The 21639-nt window shown below is 34.6% G+C and overlaps 1 protein-coding gene across 3 annotated transcripts in view; it reads left to right on the plus strand.

Moving 5' to 3' along the window:
- The window catches only part of LOC129004951 (lysophospholipase D GDPD1-like), a 98345-nt gene that overhangs the window by 11685 nt on the left and 65021 nt on the right, over positions 1-21639 (plus strand). For all 3 annotated transcript variants that reach the window (XM_054433673.1, XM_054433671.1, XM_054433674.1), the window contains 3 exons: positions 8152-8333; positions 9392-9522; positions 20001-20090. In XM_054433673.1, coding sequence (XP_054289648.1) covers positions 8152-8333; positions 9392-9522; positions 20001-20090 — 403 coding nt within the window. The remainder of the gene's footprint in view (positions 1-8151; positions 8334-9391; positions 9523-20000; positions 20091-21639) is intronic.

The following is a 21639-nucleotide window of genomic DNA, read 5'->3' on the forward strand; positions in this document are numbered from 1 at the left end:
CATATGTCAAACTGGAATTTATCTAATTATGGTGTACCTCAAGGGTCAATATTGGGCCCTCTGTTTTTCCTGATCTTTATTAATGACCTTCCAAAAGCTATTGGCAGAGATTTAATCTTATTTGCTGATGATACAACAGCAATCATAAGAGAGGATTCAGTAAATAACTTAATTGTATCAATTGAAAACACTTTGGATTGTATGAAAAATTGGTTTACAGATAATGGTTTAAAGCTGAATATTGACAAAACTCATATAATTAAATTTTCTTTAAAAAAACAATGTAATTCTTGATAAAATTCCAAATTTAGTAGAATCTCATAGATTTTTGGGTGTATTGCTTGATACTCATATTAATTGGAAGATTCACATAGATAAGATGAAAGGCAAACTAAGATCTATTTCTTTTGCTTTCTTTCACCTGATAAACTGTGTACCTCAGGATACATGTATCACAGTTTACTATGGATACGTTGAATCCATCTTGAGGTATGGAATCATACTGTGGGGAGTGTCAACAGAAGTCAAATCCCTACTAATTTTACAGAAAAAAATTATTAGAATCTTAACCAAATCAAGAAGGAGAAAATCATGTAAAAACCTGTTTAAAAATCTTAGAATTCACACCATTTTTGGATTATACATAAATGAAATTCTAAATTGGATACATAACACTAAGGAAAATTTGTCAGATGCAGTCAAATTTACACATAATTATAATACAAGGAATAAATATAATTTTAGATTACCACATCACAAATTGACGACTTTTAGGAACAGCCCTCAATATATGGGACTTAGATTGTACAATGAATTACCCCTGTATCTTAAAAATTTAAATGCTACTCAATTCAAAGATAAAATAAAAGATAAAATAATTGAGAAAGCCTACTATTCACTTGACGAATTTTTGGAGAACCCTATAATGTAGATAAAAATTCTCTGATATCCTACATGAGTTTATTTTAATTATTTTAACTATTAATTTTACTATATAATACATCACTATGACGAAACACCTGTTCTTATGTATGAAATGTTCTTTATAAAGAACGTATTGTGTAAATAAAATATGTCTTATGTCTTAAGGTGTTGTCCACTAGACCATTTGTTGATTACATGTTTAGCGGCAGCTTTGCTGATGCCACAAAATCAATTATCAATTATCAATTAGTTAATGGCTCTGGTCCAAAGAATGGCATGCTCGCGCTTTTTTTTGCCAGTTTGCACTCTCGTTTCCGCCAATGCCTACATGGCCTGGGACCCAGCCGAGAGTTACAGAGCTCTGTGATGCAAGTCTGCAGAGGGTGTTGAAACACTCCCAGACCAGTTTTGAGGTAACTTCATTTGAGTCAAGAGCTTTTTAGAGCAGCCTGACAATCACATAAAATCACTATCCTTCTGTCTTGGTACCGTCTGGCTAGTCCTAGGTTGGCACAAGCCAAGATGCCATAGATTTCTGCCTGGAAGATGGTACAGTATCGTCCCAGACTTCCTGAAAGTTCTGTTCTGTTCTACCAAATTTAATCAAAATCGGATCATTTTTGCTCGAGTTATCGTGCTGACGGACACACACACACACACACATATATATATATATATATATATATATATATATATATACAGGGTTAGTAAAAAGTGTGGAGACCCCCTGTTATTTTTTTAACGGCCCATACTAGAAAAACTAAACTTGGCACACCATTATGGCATGTTATGAAGTACTTTTTGGGCATAACCGCCACTTGGTGTTCATCCCCAAAATGGGGGATTTTGGGGGAAACTCAAAAGTTTCAAATACAAAGACCCATCAAGTGACCCCTCATTTTTAAGGTCCTTGTAAAAGAAAACCAACTACGCAAACTAGAGGTCTTTATCTCAATCAAGTAAAAAATGGCAGCCAATTGAAATTCTCAGAAGTTAAATTTAACTTGCAGCTTTCCAAGTCTGGAGACCCCCTGTAAATTTTGTAGCGGCTCACACTAGGAAAACTAAACTCTACACACCTTTTTGGCATGTTATGAAGTACTTTTTAAGCCTAATAACCTTTTGCTTATCAAACCCAAAATTGAGGATTTTGGAGGAAACTCAAAAGTTTTAAATGATAAGCCCCAACGAGTGACCCCTCATTTTGAAGGTCCTGGTAAAAGAAAACCAACAACGCAAATTAGAGGTCTCTATCTCAGTTCAGTAAAAAATGGTTGTGTTATTATACTTCGATGGGTGCGGCGCACACCACACGGCCCAACCCCTACGCTGTCTCAATTTAGGCAAACTACCTGACCAAGAGGGTGCAACAGTTATTAAGAAATTATATATCGTTGTATCAGAAAATAATATATTTAAAGTTATCACAAAACATATATCTTTTAGTAACGGATTGCCTCCCAATACATTTGTTTCGTATACGTTTACGACGCTAAAGTAAAATAAATAGTTTAGCTTCTTTACTTATTCACTCTGAGAAACTACATACAAGTCTGTATAAAATTTGGTCAAACGCGTGACCTCGCCACACTTGTCGCTACCCCTAGCTACACCTGTGGCCACCCCAAGCGACTGAGCAGTCGCGGTCGCGAGCCACTTGACTCGAGTGGCTGCGCATAATAAGGCTCTACATTTGGGTGGCATAGCAAAACGTAAACATTGTGAGTGTTCTCATGGCAGCCATGGAGACCAATCAATATTAACTTTTAGAATCCTCACTTCGGAACTTTTAAAGCCAAAGCGGCCATTCGCCCACGGGTCAGTATCGAAGTGTGAATAGTCCTATTACCATCCTTGGTATGGTAGCAATATTTTTGTAAAATTTAAGCCCAGTAAGTTCAGTAGTTTTTACATTTAGTAACACACATACAGACAGACACCATTAGATCTTTATATTATAGTATAGAAGGTTGTTTTGTGTCTTTGCAAAAACTGATTTAATGAATCTTCTAATCATCTCTTCATCTCTAGCCTCACCTCTAACCTCTTGTTCTCGTTCAAATCTCTATTAATGGTATCAAAAGGATTTGTTCAGATGACTCGTTCAGATTGATTTGTTCCAAATACATTGATTCCATTGTGCATGGAATAGTGTGTAGTGGGTTAGTTTGTTTTGCATCGCATACAAACAGCTGTTTGCTCTTCACATACTAACTCTCCAAACCGCTCAATGAACCTTAAATGTGTATTCTTTAATTTTGTTTTTTGGATGCTTAGAATTCATTCCCACAAACACTGATTGCATTTTCGGATCCAGGGTAAAACATCCTGTTAGTAGGTAGAATATAAAAATGTTAATTTCTGAAAGTAGGCCTATATTTAATATTTGCCCAGAGTGCTATAAACAGGTTAAGTGTAAAAAAAAGGGCCATGTGGCCCTAACTTTGCTTGAATAAATAAAGAGTTATTCATTTAGTTGTTTTTTTTTTTCATTTTATAAACCTTGGCCCTATAGATTTTTTGGTTTTGGTTATTGAAAACCAGCATTTATTGTAGCCTAATGCTGATTGAGCAACAGTGGAATTGGCTGCTGGAATAAATATTTCGGTCTAACTCAAGATAATGAATTAAAATTTCAGAAAACACATTTGTAATGGTAGAAAAATTAAAGAACCGTTTGAGAATTTTTTTAAGAGACGTTGGTAACAATACCCTTAAAATGTAAAAGAATGACGATAAAACAATGATTTAGTAAAGCCGTGTTCAAAGGAAACAGTAGACGGGTATGATACCTGTCTCAGGTAACTTGAAATGCCCTAATTGAGGTAGGGTACCTGTACTGGTATCGTGTAAACACGACCTAAGGTTGATTACAGTAATAAAACTTAAGTATATACTCCACCAAATATTTTGTACCCCATTTTAATTCAAGTAGGTATTCAATTCTTCAATAGTCAAAACAACAGATGATCTGTAAGGATAAATATCAATAAGAAAGCATAACATATCAGTAAATATTAAAAACTAGAGAACCCGTGCGGCTCAATGAGTCTCATAGTATTAAACATAACACCGTGGGAAACGTTATGCTTAAATTCGAGTAATTCTAGTTAGAGTTGTTTAAACACTTGTTAGAAACTAATTTTAAATATCTCTATTTGCGTTGTCAAGGTTCACATACATTATTTACATGTTCTTAGTTTTAACTGATAACTTCTAATGAAACGATCTGCTTCGATTCGAGCTAACATGTTGCAACAAAGTTTTCCAGCATTGAGAGTTAAAGAAAACTGTTGCCTTACTAAAAACTTGTGAATTTTATTTATTTGATTTGAGACATCCCCCTAATCAAACAAATTTTCTCCGTACAGAAACCTGAAAAGTGGGGTGATATCAACCATTTCATGTGCTCAATTTTTTACCAACAAACTCTGGGTTACCAATTGGCCAGCCATAATCTGCTATGAATAGGCTAAAGCAGCAACACCATTGAAAGTTGGTTTTAGTATCTTAACATGTTGTCTGTCAGTCACAGTATATGCCCCACATCAGAACATTCTCACGTTGTTCAGTGGGGGACCCATCCATTTAAACTTGGCCGTACCTACTCTATCGTTAAATACATTAACACTAATTCCTCACTTATGTTTGGGGGTTGAAACTTCTTATTTATGACTTGAAATGTCTGAACTGTGTTGGTGAATTCTTTAGTCCGAGGAATTGGCAACACAACCTAGAAGTAAACAATCCATTTGTGTTTTTCTCAATTAAAGTAGAGCGAGTAATACAAAGGTTTACAATAAAAACATAAGGTCCGCCAAGATTTGGTACAATCTTACTACTTTGAACTTATCATAGTCAAGGCATTATTATAGTCTCTACTAAATGTTTGGACTATCTCGATCTGTCAGTGTCAGAAGTAACCATTTTTGCATGCATTCATTTGATCTGACATTAGGCAAGTTTACTTTACCACCGTGACAACACTATGGGCTTTGTATATTTTTGCATTTCCAAAGTAAGTTGTATAACAGAACTGACAAATATCATTCATCTCACCAAGTGCACGTGTATCTGGATGGGTATCTGTTAGACCAGACTTGTCATTCTCTACTCTCCTCATACGCATAAGATATCTTATTATTAATTAATTGTCTCCTCCTGTTTTCAATATTTCTTCTTTGAACTTGAGGCATTTTCCGCTCTTCCAACAAAACTGATTATAAATAACTAACTGTTTAGCTTGGTTTTAACCTACTGATTACAAACATTAATATTTACTCCCAAAAAGGTAATGAGTGTCAGTTTATAAACAGCTGTTTTTTGTTTTTAAATTTGTTCTATGTATTTCTTATGGGAAAACCCGACCTTTGAGAGGGTCTCACGCCCTTAAGAGTGGGGATTTTAAAATTCTAAAACCTTATTGCAAAACTACATATTGAGACAAATGTTTTGACACCTTAAACGTTAAAATTGGTCTACAAATAAGGGAGGAGTTGCGTTAACAAAAAACGGATTCACGTATTATATATATATATATATTTATATATATATATATATATAGATATAGATATGAGGTGTGGTCTTGTCTGCTTGTTTGTACAAACTAAATGCAAAAAAAACTTGTCCAATTGGACTTAAATTTTACACAAATAAAGCTACAGCTCCGAGGATTTGAACTATTCCCACTTCAATATATTGACTAGGGGCTGTGCCCCATTGGCTTTTAAAGTGTTGAGATGAGAGTTTTAAAAGTAAATATTGATTAGTCTGCGTAGCATCAAAGAAAAAACTCACAATGTTTAAATGTAAAGAAGCAAAACTGTCAAAAGCTAGGTTTACACTAGCTTTTGACTGGTAGCAGTGGTGCCACTTTTACTGGCTTCAAAGTGGCGCCAAAACTGTACCGTTTAAACCCTAATTGACGCGCCATTTTTAGTGAAGTGTAGCAGTGGAGCGACATGGCGGATCACTGCTACTGACGCCACTAATATATGACAAAAGGGATATTAGTGGCGTCAGTAGCAGTGATCCGCCATCTGTACTGACGCGCCGCTTCCTGTGGCCCGTGTAGACCACAGCGCCAGTGCTAGTAACGTACATCTAGAAGCTCGTTTTATTGTTGATTGTTTTGGTGTGAAGGTTTATTTAACGAAATAAATTTAAAGAAATAAAGTGTATGTTGAGTTAATATCACAGAAACAGATGATGGACAGGTGATGGAGTCGATGGTATTCAGAAAAAATAGACAGATTCAGGAATAAAAAGCTTAGGTTGAAATGCCGGAAAAGGTAGAAGGTAAAAAGAAGTAAGATAGATGGAAGCCTGCGGAAATCAAGAGATTTATCGAATTATATGAAATGTATCTCTGCAATATAGTCCCAGAATGTAAATATTGTAATGCAAAAGAATATTCGTTGGGATGAAATATTCTATTATATGGAAAAACCTATTTGACCGTAAAAAACCAAGGATAAATCTGCGTTTTCCGAAACACCTATAGTAATAAGCTTATAAAAATGCAGAAGAGCAAGTCATCGAGCATCCTTCTACTAATTGATTTCCTTTCCCAACAGGGCCTTGGTTTCCTTGGTTTAATCCGCCTCACGATGTCACGTGCTTTTTCTAATAACTCCTCAATAACCGTATCAATCACTGTTACTAACAGCTGTCGTAATCTAAAACTACGCCATTAACAGTGGCATGGCTTTGTACTTTTGTGTGTAAACCACTAGTGCCGTGACACTAAAACTGGCACGATTTAGTGGTGCCACTGCTACATGCTAGTGTAAACCTTGCTCAACTCACGTGATTTCACAAGTCCACACAGCTTCTTTAAACAAATTAAGAGGGATCCACCTGCCGGCTGTTTACCACTTAAACATGGTCCTACAAAAAAAAACTAAGTGTTTCTCGAGTTTAAATAAACTGTAAAATATTCTGGCTGAACTGAAACTTTTTAATTGTTTCTTTAAGTATATTTATAAAATCATTTAAAAAATCCGTAGATTAGTCATTTTCACATGCGATTCTAACTTCTAAATGACAGTTTATTTATTTTTGCTCCACCCACTACAAGCTCTGATTTGTTAAGAGCACAACAAGCACACAATCATTGGGAACAAATTAGTTTTATAATGTCCAGAGCTTGTACCGTAGAGGCATGTTCAGGAACATTAGCATGTTTAGCCGCCATCTTGAATTGACTTTGGTAGATCCTTCTTAAATAATAACTAGTGGCTTTTAGGAGCAAAGCCTCCTAAAACCCCTAAAAGAAAACCAATTTATACCATAATCAATCAAACTAAAAAAAAATTGTCTTTGTGCCAGAATTTTCCAAAACCAGATAGCGTGGTATCACATTGCAGACTCAATATGGAAATTAGTTTTAACCACCACATCTGAAACAAGCTATCTGTCATGCTAAAAATCCATATTATAAATCTTAAGTTCGAAAATTCATGACTTCTTCTTGTACAATCATTTGTCCTTAAAAGCTCTTTTGTAAATATAAACACATAGGCCAAATAAGTCTCTTACAAAATATTAGCTAGTCTTAACAATATCTCAAGTTTCAAGACACTATTTTCTTTGTGCCATTGATGAATTTCAGTAGCCCTGGAAGTGTCAATAATGTAGCCTACAGTTGACAATACAATACAATACAATACAATACACCCTGACCCCATTGACCCTAGCCTTGAGTAGCCTTGAGTTGATAAGAGGTGTCTTCATTATGTGTCGGCAGCAAATCAGAGATATAACAATAAATGTGCCCTTGAGTTTTAAAACAATAGGGCCAATTCCCTTGAATGTCTTTCTTCGTGGCAAAAAATAAGCAAAAGGAATTGTACTTGTGTATTGACGTATGCATAGTTCTTTGTTTTTGTGTATATAATTAAGTCTGTAGTGTTGTCATAACATGTCTTTAAATGGTTACTATGTTTACTATTAAGTTTTAGCGAATAGGGAAGTAGCTATTCCTGTAGGTGGCATGGTAAGACCTTGGCCCGGGACCGATTTACTTTTTCATTTTGATGTCCCCAGCGGCCAAAAACACCATCCCTTCAAAATGTTATCATGTTCACAGACATATATATATATCCGTGAACGCGAAACTTCCTTAAACTGGTTCTCACCATCGCTATAGCGCTATAGCAGTTAGTTTTGAAAAGGGTAGCATCAAACATTGTTTATCTGTCCTTCAAATCATTCGATCACCTACAGAGCAGTCGCCCTGGGCACTGACATGCTGGAGCTGGATTGTCACCTAACCAAGGACAACCAGGTGGTTGTGTCTCACGACCACAGCCTTCTCCGCAGCACCGGACTTGACAAGATGATTGGAGATGTTGACTACAATGACTTGCCACCACTTTTACCTACTATTCCCATCGACTTCGATCCAGGTAAGCTTTAGCTTCATCTGCACTTTGCAACAAATTGGGAACATAAGAAATGAGAATGTAGTTATTTAAAGCCATTCAAATCAAATAAAATGATCAAATGATTGTTCTGTACATAACACACATGAATAGTGCCAATACAATAATCATAACAAAACAATAATATTGATAATACTGTACAACAATCTGCATAAACAAATCATTTACCTTATAAGAGCATTTGTAAAAAAAAAAACAAACTCGAATAACTGCTTTTTAAATGATTTGACCGAGAAAAGCTGCAGATTTAATCGATCCAAAAGCAGGTGGGCCTATGATTATTTAGTTCCTTTGGATCACCTTTTTAGCAAATTTCCCGTATAGGGAATAAGCTATTACTGTAGGTCTCATGGTAAGACCTAGACACAGGACCGATTTACTTTTTCGTTTTGATGTCCCCAGAGGCAAAAACACCATCCGTTCAAATTCATATATATATATATGAAGAATAGAATAAAATGGCTACTATGTATAAGGTAAAATTCAATATTAATAAATGAATATCTAAGTAAAAATTATTTATCTGTATCATATTTAAACATGGTTAATAGCTGATCTGAAGACTGGGAATTGTATGTGAATTTTACTGAACAAGGAAAAGGCAGTGAATTGCACTTGAATCTGCTATGGGCCGAGAGTTCCATCAATTCCTATCACCAAACCTTCATTCATTGATTGATGACGCTCCATTAATTCTCTTAACGTCGTAAGAAAATCACAATCACCGGTGACAAATGTTGCCACGATCACGGTATCGCCGAGACCGTAATATATGCTCACAAGTGTAGCCGCGATCGCAGAAGGCAAAGAGTCTGCAGGGTGTTTTTAAATGCCACGAGGACAACTCTGTAATGGCTGTCGTGTACGCGAAGCGTGTTCGTGCCCACTTAAGAGCTCCTGCAAACCTCAGATGCAACCCCAAAGTTCAGCACGGTTCTGGGACCCAGAGTGCGTTCCAGTGATATAGTTGGTAGGTGCTCCCACCAGATATGACTATAGCTCAATGGACTGTATGTTTCTAGGCAGGCCGTACACAGGATCAGGCAGCGAGGAAGATCGGAGAATTCCACTGCTCAGTGATGTTTTCCAAGAGTTCCCCAAGATCCCAATAAACATTGATATCAAGATGAACAATGATAAACTTATAAACGAGGTTAGTAATAGTAGTAGTAGTTTTAGTAATGTTTTAACTTCAAGAGAATATCATAGGCAATGTAAATGCATAGTGTTTCATCAAATTGAAACACACTTTTTTTATGACCTAGGCAAAGCCTTGGTTGGAAAGGGTGAGGAACGGAAGACACTCAGGGCTCCTGTTATGAACTATATTTGTTTATCAGACTAGATCACACAGGGCAACTTACACGCTACTAGTCGGAGGGTATAAAAGCAGGCTTATTGGCTAGCACAACCTAAAACTCCCACTATTAATCATTTCCTCCAGTGCTAATCCTACTTCAAATACATCGGAATAGCCCTAGAATCGCTATAATTGACTATTATGGGACTATTATTACAGTACTTGTCATGCAGTTCAAAATGATAACAGCCATGTGTTAGATGTTTGGGCGGAAAGCCAACAGAGATGAACCATAGATGAAACAGAATCAAAAAAGTTGTCAAATAACGGAGTTAAGTTGTTGTTGGTTTTGTTTGGCATGATTATGCGGGATTGCATCTGCTTGATTAGCATAACAAACAACACATAAATAAAAAAGTGTTTACCTTGAAAGACTTATTGTAATAAAACTATTTATTTATGTCTTGTGTTGAGTGTGTGTGAAATAAACCATCAACAAAGCTAATCAAGTGGATGTAATGTATCTCCTGGAATGATGTGTTTGACAATGGCTTTTCACCAAAATATCTAACACATGGCTGTCACCATTAACAGGAACTGTAATAGTTAGTCCTCCTTATCGCTAGTGCACAAGCAACTGTGAGTGCACACACTTTACTTTCAATCTAGTTTGCTATACAATACATACAATAGTTTGCGATACTTTTACAATCTAGTTTGCCGATGAACTGGTGAGTGAGGTGTAAAGCCCCCAGTCTAACACTTTTTAATAACAGTTATCAAGCGAGTGCAGCAAGTACACTGGCCTACTGTTTGAGCTGAGTGTAAAAAAGCCATCTAGTAGCCTGTGAACTCGTCCTGAGTAATGGGGCTTTTACTGCACCATTCTTAAAACTAAATTAATCTTAAAATGAAAAATGTTTATATTGTTTGTCTTTTTAAGTTGGGTTCTATTCTGGACCATAATCTCATTCATTAACACGTAAATAACAATTGGTAGGATTTGAACTAAAACCTTTAGGATCAAAGTATCTAACTCCACTTCCCCCACTCACTAGCCCAGATTTGCTGGTTTTAACAATCAATTTAAAAGTTTACAGTGATAGTGTGTAATCCTTTATTTTGAGTGTCATATTTATTATTTATTTTGAAAACTGAGTTTATTAATAAACTTTGCCTATTAGACACAGTAAAAAAAAACTTAAATTTACGATATAAATAACATGTAACATAGATTAATAACGTTGTCCATATAAATGATTTTGAATGATTTTACATGATTCTTTTAGCACTTTTATGACTATTTCATTTTTTAATTTTGATGGAAGATTATATTTTTTTTTAATTCGTCAAAAAATTTTGTAATAGTCCCTCTTGCACCAATCATTATGCCAATTACTGATATTGAATTTAGATTATATTTGTTTCTTAAATAAGTTTCACATTTACTATAAATTTTCCTCTTTTCTTCATCTACTTCTAGGGGTTGGTTTGTTGATGTTTCGAACCTTATTGTTGGATCAATTACAATTCCACTTTTAGATTTTGTATCATAAATTAAAATGTCCAATCTTCTGTTCGATCCACCATCTTCAGTGCAATGTATTTCTTCTACTACTTGCCAGCCTTTTTTTCGTAGTTCTTCTGCAATCATTGCTCTTACAGCATGGTGTCTTGCATTACGCAGTAAGGCACCAAAGGGACAAGAGCCAAGGACATGCGGAAGGGTTTCAGGCTCCTTGCAATGTCTGCAAAGGGTTCTATCCTGGCTTCGCCCTGGTACGCTGCGTACTGGTACAACACCAGATATCATTTTTAATGAAGTGATCCATTCTCCTGTAGTAAGGCCATTTTTTAAATATATCCATGTGTTGCTACTAGGCACTTCTTTGAATAATTCTATTCCTCTACCTTTACATGGTAATTTAGACCAAAGTTCAAATTCTTTCAACTGTAATTTTGATCTCAAATTTAAACCAATTCTTTTTTTCTCTTTAAATTCAAAATCATGTGTAAAAATATCATCAATTTCTATTTGAAGTTTTTGAAGTGACATGGTAATTCTTTGGGGGATGTTTATTAGCCCGTTTACATGGCTATTTTGTACGTTTTTTAGAATTACACACATATTTATATGCTGTATAGAACTTTCCCATTTTGCTCGAATTATTCCCAGACCTTTGAATCTTTTAGGGGAATATAAGAAAGAATTGGGTGTGTCACTTGGTAGAGTGAGAATTTCTTTTACTGCACTTCTAATAATTTTATCGATGTCCTCAAGAAATGTAATACTTATTAATTCGTTTGGTGTTACTTGCAAAATATATGTTAGTCTAGGCCAGAGGTACTGATTTATGATATTCAATTTCTGATTTGGACCTAAAACATTAGTTCCAACTAATCTTTCTAGATCTTTTTGAAAGTTTTGTATAACTCCACACCTATCAAAAACTATTTCATTTTCAAAATTTACACCAAGATATTTAATTTTTCCCCCAAGTTTTAGAGTATTGAATTTAATAACATTTTGTTCATTTTCAATGTAGATGTCCTCTTCAACAAGTTTACCTTTCTTAATATTAATTATTTTTGATTTATTTATATTAATATCAAGGTCAATTTGAGAAAGTAGTTCTTTTGTTGTCCTAATCAATTTAGACATTGATTTTTCTGTGTTAGAGAATAACACTATGTCATCTGCAAAGGCAGCGATGCTAATATTGTCTAAATTAGAATTAATGTTATATCCAAATTTGTTAGATACTTCTTTTTCTGAAATAGTATTTAAGATATCATTTATAGCTAGATTAAAAAAGATTGGAGAAAGGGGAGACCCTTGAAAAACACCTCTTTTCAATAAAATTTTTTCAGATTTAGTATTTTTAATCCTAATTCTTGTATAGTTATCTTGTATTAAATTTATTAACAAGTTTTTTAATATTGAAGGCATTTCTGTTGATTGGAGACATCTTTTTAAATGTGCGTGACCAATAAAATCAAATGCCTTTGAAACATCTAACATAGCAATCATACAGTCTTTTTTATTCGTTTTTGCATCTTGTAAACATCCATTGACCAGGGCTAGGTTTATGAAGGCTCCAGGTTGAGCTACAAACCCTCTTTGGTTGACATTAAGTTCTATGTAATTTCTTGTTCTTTTCTCCAGCACTCTCTCTATCAATCTTCTAAGAGTTGAACAGACTGAAATTGGTCTCCAATTAGCAGGATCAGCGGGATCATTCCCTTTATATATTAAAATAGTTTTTGCTTCCCTAAAACTTTCTGGGACTAAATTAAATTTCAACATAATATTTGTAAGATTACATATTGTTGGGATACAATTGTATGTCTTTAAACTTCTGATTAACACTCGGTCAGGGCCAGGTGAACTGTCAATCTTCATTCCTTTCAAGGCTTGTGAAAGTTCTTTACAGGTAATTTTGACTTCAACCTCTGTGTCTAATGAGTTTTGTAAAGTTTCATCAATTATATTATATGAATTTGACATTCCATTATTTTCTTTTGACCATCTGTTTTGAAAGGATTCTTGTAATTCTCTTATTGGAATATTACATAATTTCTGTTCATCAGAAAGCACAGTTCTCACACATTTTTTTCTTTCATTGTAGTATAAATATTGAATCAGTTGATGATTATATTTTTCTCGTCTTCTAGCTCGATCACGTTTAGATCTTCTTTGAGGATTTGATGTTTCTGAATACTTTTTGTCATTGTAGGCAAATGTTGTTTTATTTTTCCTAGCCTCATAAAATTTTTGTGCAGGATGTTTTGGTCCATTAAGATGATTATTTGCTTTGGTAAGTTCCGATACTAACTCAACTACAACTGAATTTAAGTATTCAATGCTCGGTGCATTTTCATTATTTAAAATTATACTAAATGTCTTTTCAAATGTGTCTATTTTATCTTGAATTTTTTTACTCACTGAAGGCTTGGACAGTGCTATTTTGTCTTCATTATGTTGTAGAGAATTTTTGGTCTTATTAGATGTAAATCCTTTTATTTTGTTTTTGTTACTTGTGTTGTTGACTATTTTGTCAACTATCTCTTTCCTTCCATTCTCTGGATGAGATTTGCTAATGTGAATTTTAAGACCCTTCACTGAAAAATATTTTTTACAAATTGAACATTTTAGTTTTTTGTTACCTGTGTTATCAATGCTAATACTGCTGGTATCTATTGAGGTGTTTAGTTGTGAATCATTCCTAGTAAATCTTGTTTTATTATCTTTTATAGAGGATCTTTTATAAGTAAGGTTTTTAGATATATCTTCTGTTACAGTATTTGTAACTAGTAAAGTTGACTTATTTTGATTGTTCTCTTGTAATATTTCATCATCACTGCTTTCGTCAAAATATGAGTAGTAAGGCCGTACATAGCGGGGATCTCTTGTTGCTGGTATTACCATTCTGTAAGGGTTATCTGTAGACGGTCCTGCTTCAGAAGAGTGGCATGCTATTGTATTTATCTTATTATGATTTTTAGCTTTCTGGTTGAGCTGTTTATTTGGTAATTTTGATTTTGAGATTTTTAGATCAGATAAATCTTTGTGTGAAGCTTTAATGTGTGGCTTTAGTCGACTGAAATATTTTAGGCACTAAGGACACTGATCCTTGCTCATAGAATAATTTTCAACTTTGTATGAAGGTCCAGGATTTGTTTCTATATCGCCACTTAGTAAAATTAAAAGTAAAATAATGTAACATAGACTCTCTACTTTTGACATTTTTGTTTTAAACATCTTTTTCCATAATTTTGGCTTCTTTCTGTAATACTTATTTAATAGTATTTTGTTCATTGTAGTGTTCATAATGTTAAATTGAAAGAGTAGATACTTTAGAGTCAAGTCAGTCTGAGAATCAAGTTCATTATTTGATAAGTATTGAAACTTTGAAATCTTACCAAGTTTTGAAATCAAAACATATTTTAGTAATACAATTATAAAAACTAGTTGGATGGATTTAATTTTCATGATGAATTCAAGAGAAAAATAAACAATTAACCTAACATTTGAATTTTAAAATCTTAATTTACCTCTTCTTAAGTAATCCTTGACAATTTTGTGGAGATCTTATATCAAACTCTTCAGTTTTTTATGCAGAATTTACTCACATCAGTACAATTCTTGATGTATTTAACTTGAAAGAATTAAATTTAATATTTTGTTGGAGCAAAATTTTAGTTGATGTTTTTATTAATAACAGTTTTTAATAACTATGTTTAACCATTCAAAATACAATTGTCAAAATAAAAAATAAAATTGTCTTGGACTGATTCAGTTGAACTCGTACCAATCATATCCAATTCATAGTGTATAAAATTGAAGACAACATTCATATGGAAATGACACACAATTACACTTGCCCTTGAATAATCAACTAACCTATGATTATAAGAGGTTTCCAAGCATTAAATTTTTATCTTACATACTCTCTACTGACTGCCCTTAGTTAAGAGATACAGATGAGTGTGACTACCACTGCCGGTAGGAAACACATTAAAATATTTTAATACTAGCTGTGTGCCCGTTCCTTGGGACGGGGATCTTGTAGTCAGCTGAAACCTTATTATATTCAGATCTACAGATGGACTCAGCGCAATAGCGGTGGGTTGCAACCGAAAGTAACACATTGGAAAAACAAAATCGCAAAGATCTTCCAAGATCGCAGCAACATCCGCGATCACCCAGTGTAGTTGTGATTTTTTACTTGACACAACAGCATTCGAGACGCCGTTAATGAGTGGAAACCTCAATTGTAGGCTTTTGGCCCTGATGATTTAAAAAATGTAAGTTACCCAGACCTGTACAACACTGATTCACAGTCTTTTTCCCGGTTATCAAAACTGAAGTAGAACTTGATACACACAGAATCTCCAGTTCTCAACCTGGATGATGGCTAGTTATTTTATTTAATTTACAGTTATATATTATTGTACTTGCAATCAATCAAACTCGTTATGTAAGCCACATGGTTATTAATCTTACTTGGTTTTGGATTTGCTTACAAACGTGATCGGAAATGGTTACATAGTATTCGTAAACAACATTTAAACATATCAGTGACAGATAGAAAAAGAATCTTTATCCAAACACCTGTTCGTAATTTAATAGATGACGTATTCCTTAGCAGATTATTAGCATTTTATAAATGACGTATGTAGTAAACATAGGGAAAAAACTTTGATCGTCTGTTATTTTGTTTCCAAAATAGTGAGGCCATATTTTAATCGCCAAAGCCACTCTCGCCAATCCTGTGAATACAATTAAATTATTAGAATAATGATCGGTACTCTAGTTTTCTTGGAGTAGCGTAAAATGCCTTCTGGTCTGTGACAGACAGACAGAATTTGAGATAAGACTTGTTTCGGTTTCTTTAATGTATAAAACGTAAAAATAACAAACAAACATATAATTCTGAGCAATGTATTCAGACAAAACTCTAATCTAAATATTAATTACGTAAGTCGATTCTTTGCGGCAAAATTGTGGGTGACTGGGAAGTCGTAGAACTACGGGAGAAGGCTCAAATTTAAGGTCTTGATCCCGTGACGACGGAAAAAAAAGTGAAATTCCAAAAATTTTAACTCAAAATGAGATATAACGTAAAATGTTCTTCATAAGAATATCATTAGAAGCCATTTACTGCTGATCTTTGTTTACTTCAATACAGCTGATCGCGATTTATCACTAAGCCAGTAACCAATGTTGCATTTAGATTACTCATTTGCCAGTCAGTTCTGCAATGTACTGTATATATACTATATAAAACCAGGGACGTTACCTATTATGATTAAGAATTTTTAGTTACGTCTCAGTAAGTCAAAATCAATTGTTATACCGTGTAATTTGCAAACTTGTGTATTTTTAAGTAAATTAGCTAAGGGTATGATAAGTAGCAGAATCATAGGAGATGGCTCAAATCAAAGGAATTGAACTTAGAATGTCTGAAAAAATAATGCAGTTTTTTCTTCTAACTTAAAGGTTATTGTTCTGTCGAAGGAATGTTTAACATGAAATAACCACATTGTCTAAATAATACACGATTCAAGATTAAATGGAAAACTTCTGATTTGTTTTGATTTCATAACATATTTGAAGATTTATTCTACAATTTGTTTGTATATTTACAAACATTTTTAGTTTGAGATTTATTGTAGTGTTTAATCAATATTTTGTAAACGGCTCCTCCTACGGCTACTCCTAGAAATCAACCTGGGAATAAAGATGAAATAGGTTCGTACAGGCATAGGTACAGGTAATATATTTGTTCATTAAGTAAGTACTGTGACAAGTTTCAATGGGCGGAAAAACAACATTGTTTGGAGGAGATTTTAACCAGGTACTGCCTGCTGCTCCAAGCCAAAAAGGTAGTATGCATTTAGTAAATAAGATATCCCCAGACCCCTGTATTTTAAGAGGCTTAATAATAATAATTTACTAAAAGAATATTAAGCCAGGCACATTTCTTGTTTTAATAATGGTACAACGGGTGAAGTGCGATTAATACCTAGATGACATTGCCCGTGTGCCCCCTCCCTATTCCAATACGGGATCATAGTAACTTCAACGCGTCTCTTTGTTCTTACACTTGCATTGAAATCACGTGATTCGCCGTTAGATAAGCCTAAAAAGCCGAAAAGAACTAAGGAAACTGTTACAACTTGACCTAAATACAAAAGCAAAAAAACAACTAAATATTACACTTGATTTAGGGACGGGGACACGCTACAATTATTTCTATGATTAAAAATCAATAGCTCCAGTATTGTTCATGATTTTTATATGTTTTGGACTCAAAATAATCAGTAACGTATAGGCTTTAATTTGATTTATTGATCGTTTGAATCAGTTAAGCTCAAGATACTGTATCACTCAATCAAAAATCATAAATTTGATTTTCTTGGATAATATATTTATTTTAAAGCTGCGGATCAGCATGGGTCCTCTCCTAATGCATAAAAAACATAAGATTAAACTTTAAAAACATGAGTGTGTATGCTAAATTAAGTTAATTAATCATTAGCATTGATAACAGTTTTATTATTAATTTAAAAAGTGGCAATAGCAAACCGTATTTAGTAGATTTAAGAATTAATCTATATTTATAAAAGAGGAAGTTTGTGTATTTGAACGTTATGGACTCTGAAACCGCTCGGCAGATTGTAATGAAACTTTTAGGCATTATTAAGCATTATTCAAGGATGGTTTGTGTTAAGTTTGGTGCAGATCCGTCAAAGGGGCTCCGCCCCAGTGGCTCTGGAGTTCCCCATGTCATTCTTATGAGTACACATATTTAAATGGAATTAAAGAATCTTAACAGCTGTTTCAACTAAACAATTTGATTCTGTGATGATCAATAGTATTAAAAGGTTAAAAAATGTACCAGCAGGGTTCATGGAGAAAACCCAGCACACAGCGCGCGATCCAGCTGTAGTAATGATAGAGATCGATGCATATGACAGGCTTACTCAACACCAAATTCTAATTCACTACTTATAAATATGTTTTTTAACTCCATTAGCCCGGCTCAACAGAGGGTTGTCCTGATGTGCAATCGAGAAGGGAGACAGACAAGTCATCACAACAAAACACAAGTTATTTAATTCAAATGTCAAAAGACTGAGTGGCAACCAGACTAAAAGTACACTTTTATGACAATCAAAATACGAACCAAATTACTGTCTTTCCTTACTGAAAAATTGTATGAGTCTAATTAAAACCACCAATCTCCCTCCTGACCAGCACACTGCCACCTCTTTCTTAGTTGCGCCAGGCTTCATGGCAACTTATGTTATAACAACTAGTTACGTTTCAGTTTCAGTAAACAAAAAAAAACACTTAAATGAGCCTACTACTTTATCGAAATACAAAAAAAAAGGAAATGTTAAATAGAAAAGCTGTTAGTTGACCGAGTGAAAACTAATACATTAATTTGTAAAGAAGAGAATATTTGTATTAGTTTGATTAATTTAAAACAAGAACTGTTTTTTAGACAATAGAAGCTAGGTACTTACCTTCCATTTTGTCAGAATTCTTGCATCTGACCCCGCACTGACACCAATGTAACAACCACGCACGGGAAGGGTAGAAACTCAATAAAAGAATGCAGCTTGTAGAGAATTCAATTCTTAATTTATTACGGAGTGTTAAATGAACAAAAAGACTTTCTTAATAAGTTACTGACAATTGGAAATACAGAAAATTTAGATTAAACTATTTAAAATTGAACATGTTTGGGGAACTTAAAGTATCAAAGTATTAAAGTAAATGGACATGCCCACCCGCGGGGAAGAGAAAGGTAGCGCATAACCGCGACTCGCCGACACCTCAAGCTCCTCTCTGATTGACTACCCCAGGTTCGGCGGTCCTACACGCCACACAGAATGATGACCCCTCGTGTCAGCAAAACAATCAGGCCATGCATTCCATGCCACGATCCAAACAACCGAACGTGATGTAGCAATCGATGTACTCAATACTTTGTGACACTCAACAAAACCCCAAATAAATTGCAAGACAATGCTGGCTAGCGGAGTTGCGACACGATTGCCAATATTAATGGCAATACCCAATTCTGGCTTTGGGCTGTTATCCATAATAACACTAAAAAAATACGGTCAAAAACTGCCTGACCGTCACAAAATAACAACAACAAAAGCAAACAAAGACAAACAATAAACTGTTTTTCACAACAACAAAAAATTTTGTACAGGGATATCTCTCCTGACACATAGATAATTTCATTCTGAGTTTGTTTAAATATTACAATAATTTGTTTTACATTTGAGCTTTTCAGGAACTTGTGTCCCTACAAGCCATTAGTTTTATTTATATAGATAACATGTTTAGATGCTGAGCTGAAACTCAACATTAAAAAGCGTAGAGTCACACAACCTAGTGCAGTCGAGGAGTCAGGCCTTAATGTACATGTACGCTCAGTAGTCAGTTTGGTCCCTGTTTTGTAGCCTGTTCTTTTCAGACACATCCCATATACTTCTCCTTGAAAAGCTCAATGTTGAGAGGATACAATCTCACCTGGTAATCAGGTCTGATCCTGAGAAAACTGTCCTTGATCATTGGGCTCTTAAAAAATGGTCCTGGCTAAAGAAAAAGCCGTCCTTAGTCAGTAAAAGATCTCATACCATTCATTCAATGACCACCCTTCTCCTTAAAACATGCACACTGGTTATCATAGTTGTATAATACTAGTGAATGATTGGAAGCTTGCTGCCACATACTGTAGTTTCTATATAAACACTGACATTGATTAAAATTCCTTTTATCTACAACTGATGGATTCAATTTGCAGGTGGATGTATTAATAAGAAAATACAACCGAGAACAGTTAACTGTTTGGGGAAATTTCAGCAATAAAATCACCACCAAATGTTATTTCCAGGTAAGTTAATTCATTCATAAACTATTTTGCGTTTACCTAATATTGAAACAATGACTCCTCTTCCATAAGAGATCTATGTTAATGCTCTTTACATGAATTTTGTTTTGTTACGCCTGTCTGACATTTTACTAACACCAAAATCAAAAAAGATTCAATTTTCCTTAATAATCTGAAGTTGTGTATAACAATTTGTAACAACCGGTTCTATTGTATAGGCGGAAGTAAAAAAAAATAAAATGATTTACTAACTGTCAAAGCAAGATATTTTAAAGCTTAGAATTTCCAAAAAAGAGTTCACTCTGTTAGATCCCGCCCAGTCACATCTTTTGAGTAATGTTTGTCCGATTTTGATGAAATTTGGCTTACTGGGCTCATAGGATCGATTTGAAGCTCAATTAAATTCAGAGATTTCTTGTGCGTGCTACCATTCTAAGTCATAATATTTGTATTAATTAACTAAACTAACGGAGCCAAGCCACATCTATATCACAGCCATTTTGATGATCGAAATTTAGTAATGCATTCAACCAATTACTGTATACTAATAACTAAGAATAGGCTAAAAAACTCCCTTCGTGCCTTATGGGCCCGAAAGGTACTGTTATCTCAGTTTTTACATAATATAATTATTTAATTAATGATAGAAACCCTAACCCCTTAGTCCCCCCCCCCTTTACTGAAAGAATTAGAACATGATTAATAAGTATCTAATAATAATTGCTAATTCTACAACTTATCAGTATCATTCCCGTTTCTCGATGACGCCTCCGCTCCAGTTTCCAGGCCACGACTGCCCCTAACTCTACCCCTTCCCTACTCTCCTCCAGTGTACGCGACTAAAGCGGATTGAACCGGTTGATAGCGGCTCGGCTCTGACGCAAGTCTCACAACCTCCCCGGCTTGAACAAAAATTTTTTTGGGTAAGGTGGGAAGGTAGGGTTTTAGGTGGTGCCACCCTTGGTGGTTGGGCCGGACTTTGGGTACTCTGTGACAGTGGTGGTGCCGTTTGAGTTCGCGTTCTCCAGTGCGGCGCGTCGCGGCGTGGCTCCGTGGTGCTCATGGGCATTGCAGCGGCGTGCCAGAGCGACGGTCACCACTGTACTTCTGAGGGCTTTGGTGCTTTTCGGATGTCTGAGTTGTGTTAATGTCTTCCTTAATGCTACATTGACTGTGTCTTGATAATGTGCGTCTGGTTACTTAGCATAAAAAAAAAAACTATTTGTTCCCTAGTTGCAGAAATATACTTTTTTTATAACCTATGAACTTGTTGATGGCCCTAACTTATATTAATTTTAAACTAATTAAAAGTAAGCTAAATGTTTTGGCGGGAGTATATCGGTAATATATATATATTTTTTTATTTATTTTTTTTATTGTAATATTTCTTGGTACTGTAGCTGAGTAAATATGATGTTCTTCGGACGTGCCTGAGAGTTTCAGTTTGACGATCCTGCCATGACGTTTTGAATTACTGTATTTATACCATTCAGTCGTGTTGTCCTTACTCTTTTCGGGACTGTTCATAAAATTTCTTGTATGACGTTCTCAC

Source organism: Macrosteles quadrilineatus, unplaced genomic scaffold (genome assembly GCF_028750875.1).
Source record: "Macrosteles quadrilineatus isolate MER2022 unplaced genomic scaffold, UCM_ALF_1.0 Scaffold_13__1_contigs__length_4303367, whole genome shotgun sequence".
NCBI lineage: Eukaryota > Metazoa > Arthropoda > Insecta > Hemiptera > Cicadellidae > Macrosteles > Macrosteles quadrilineatus.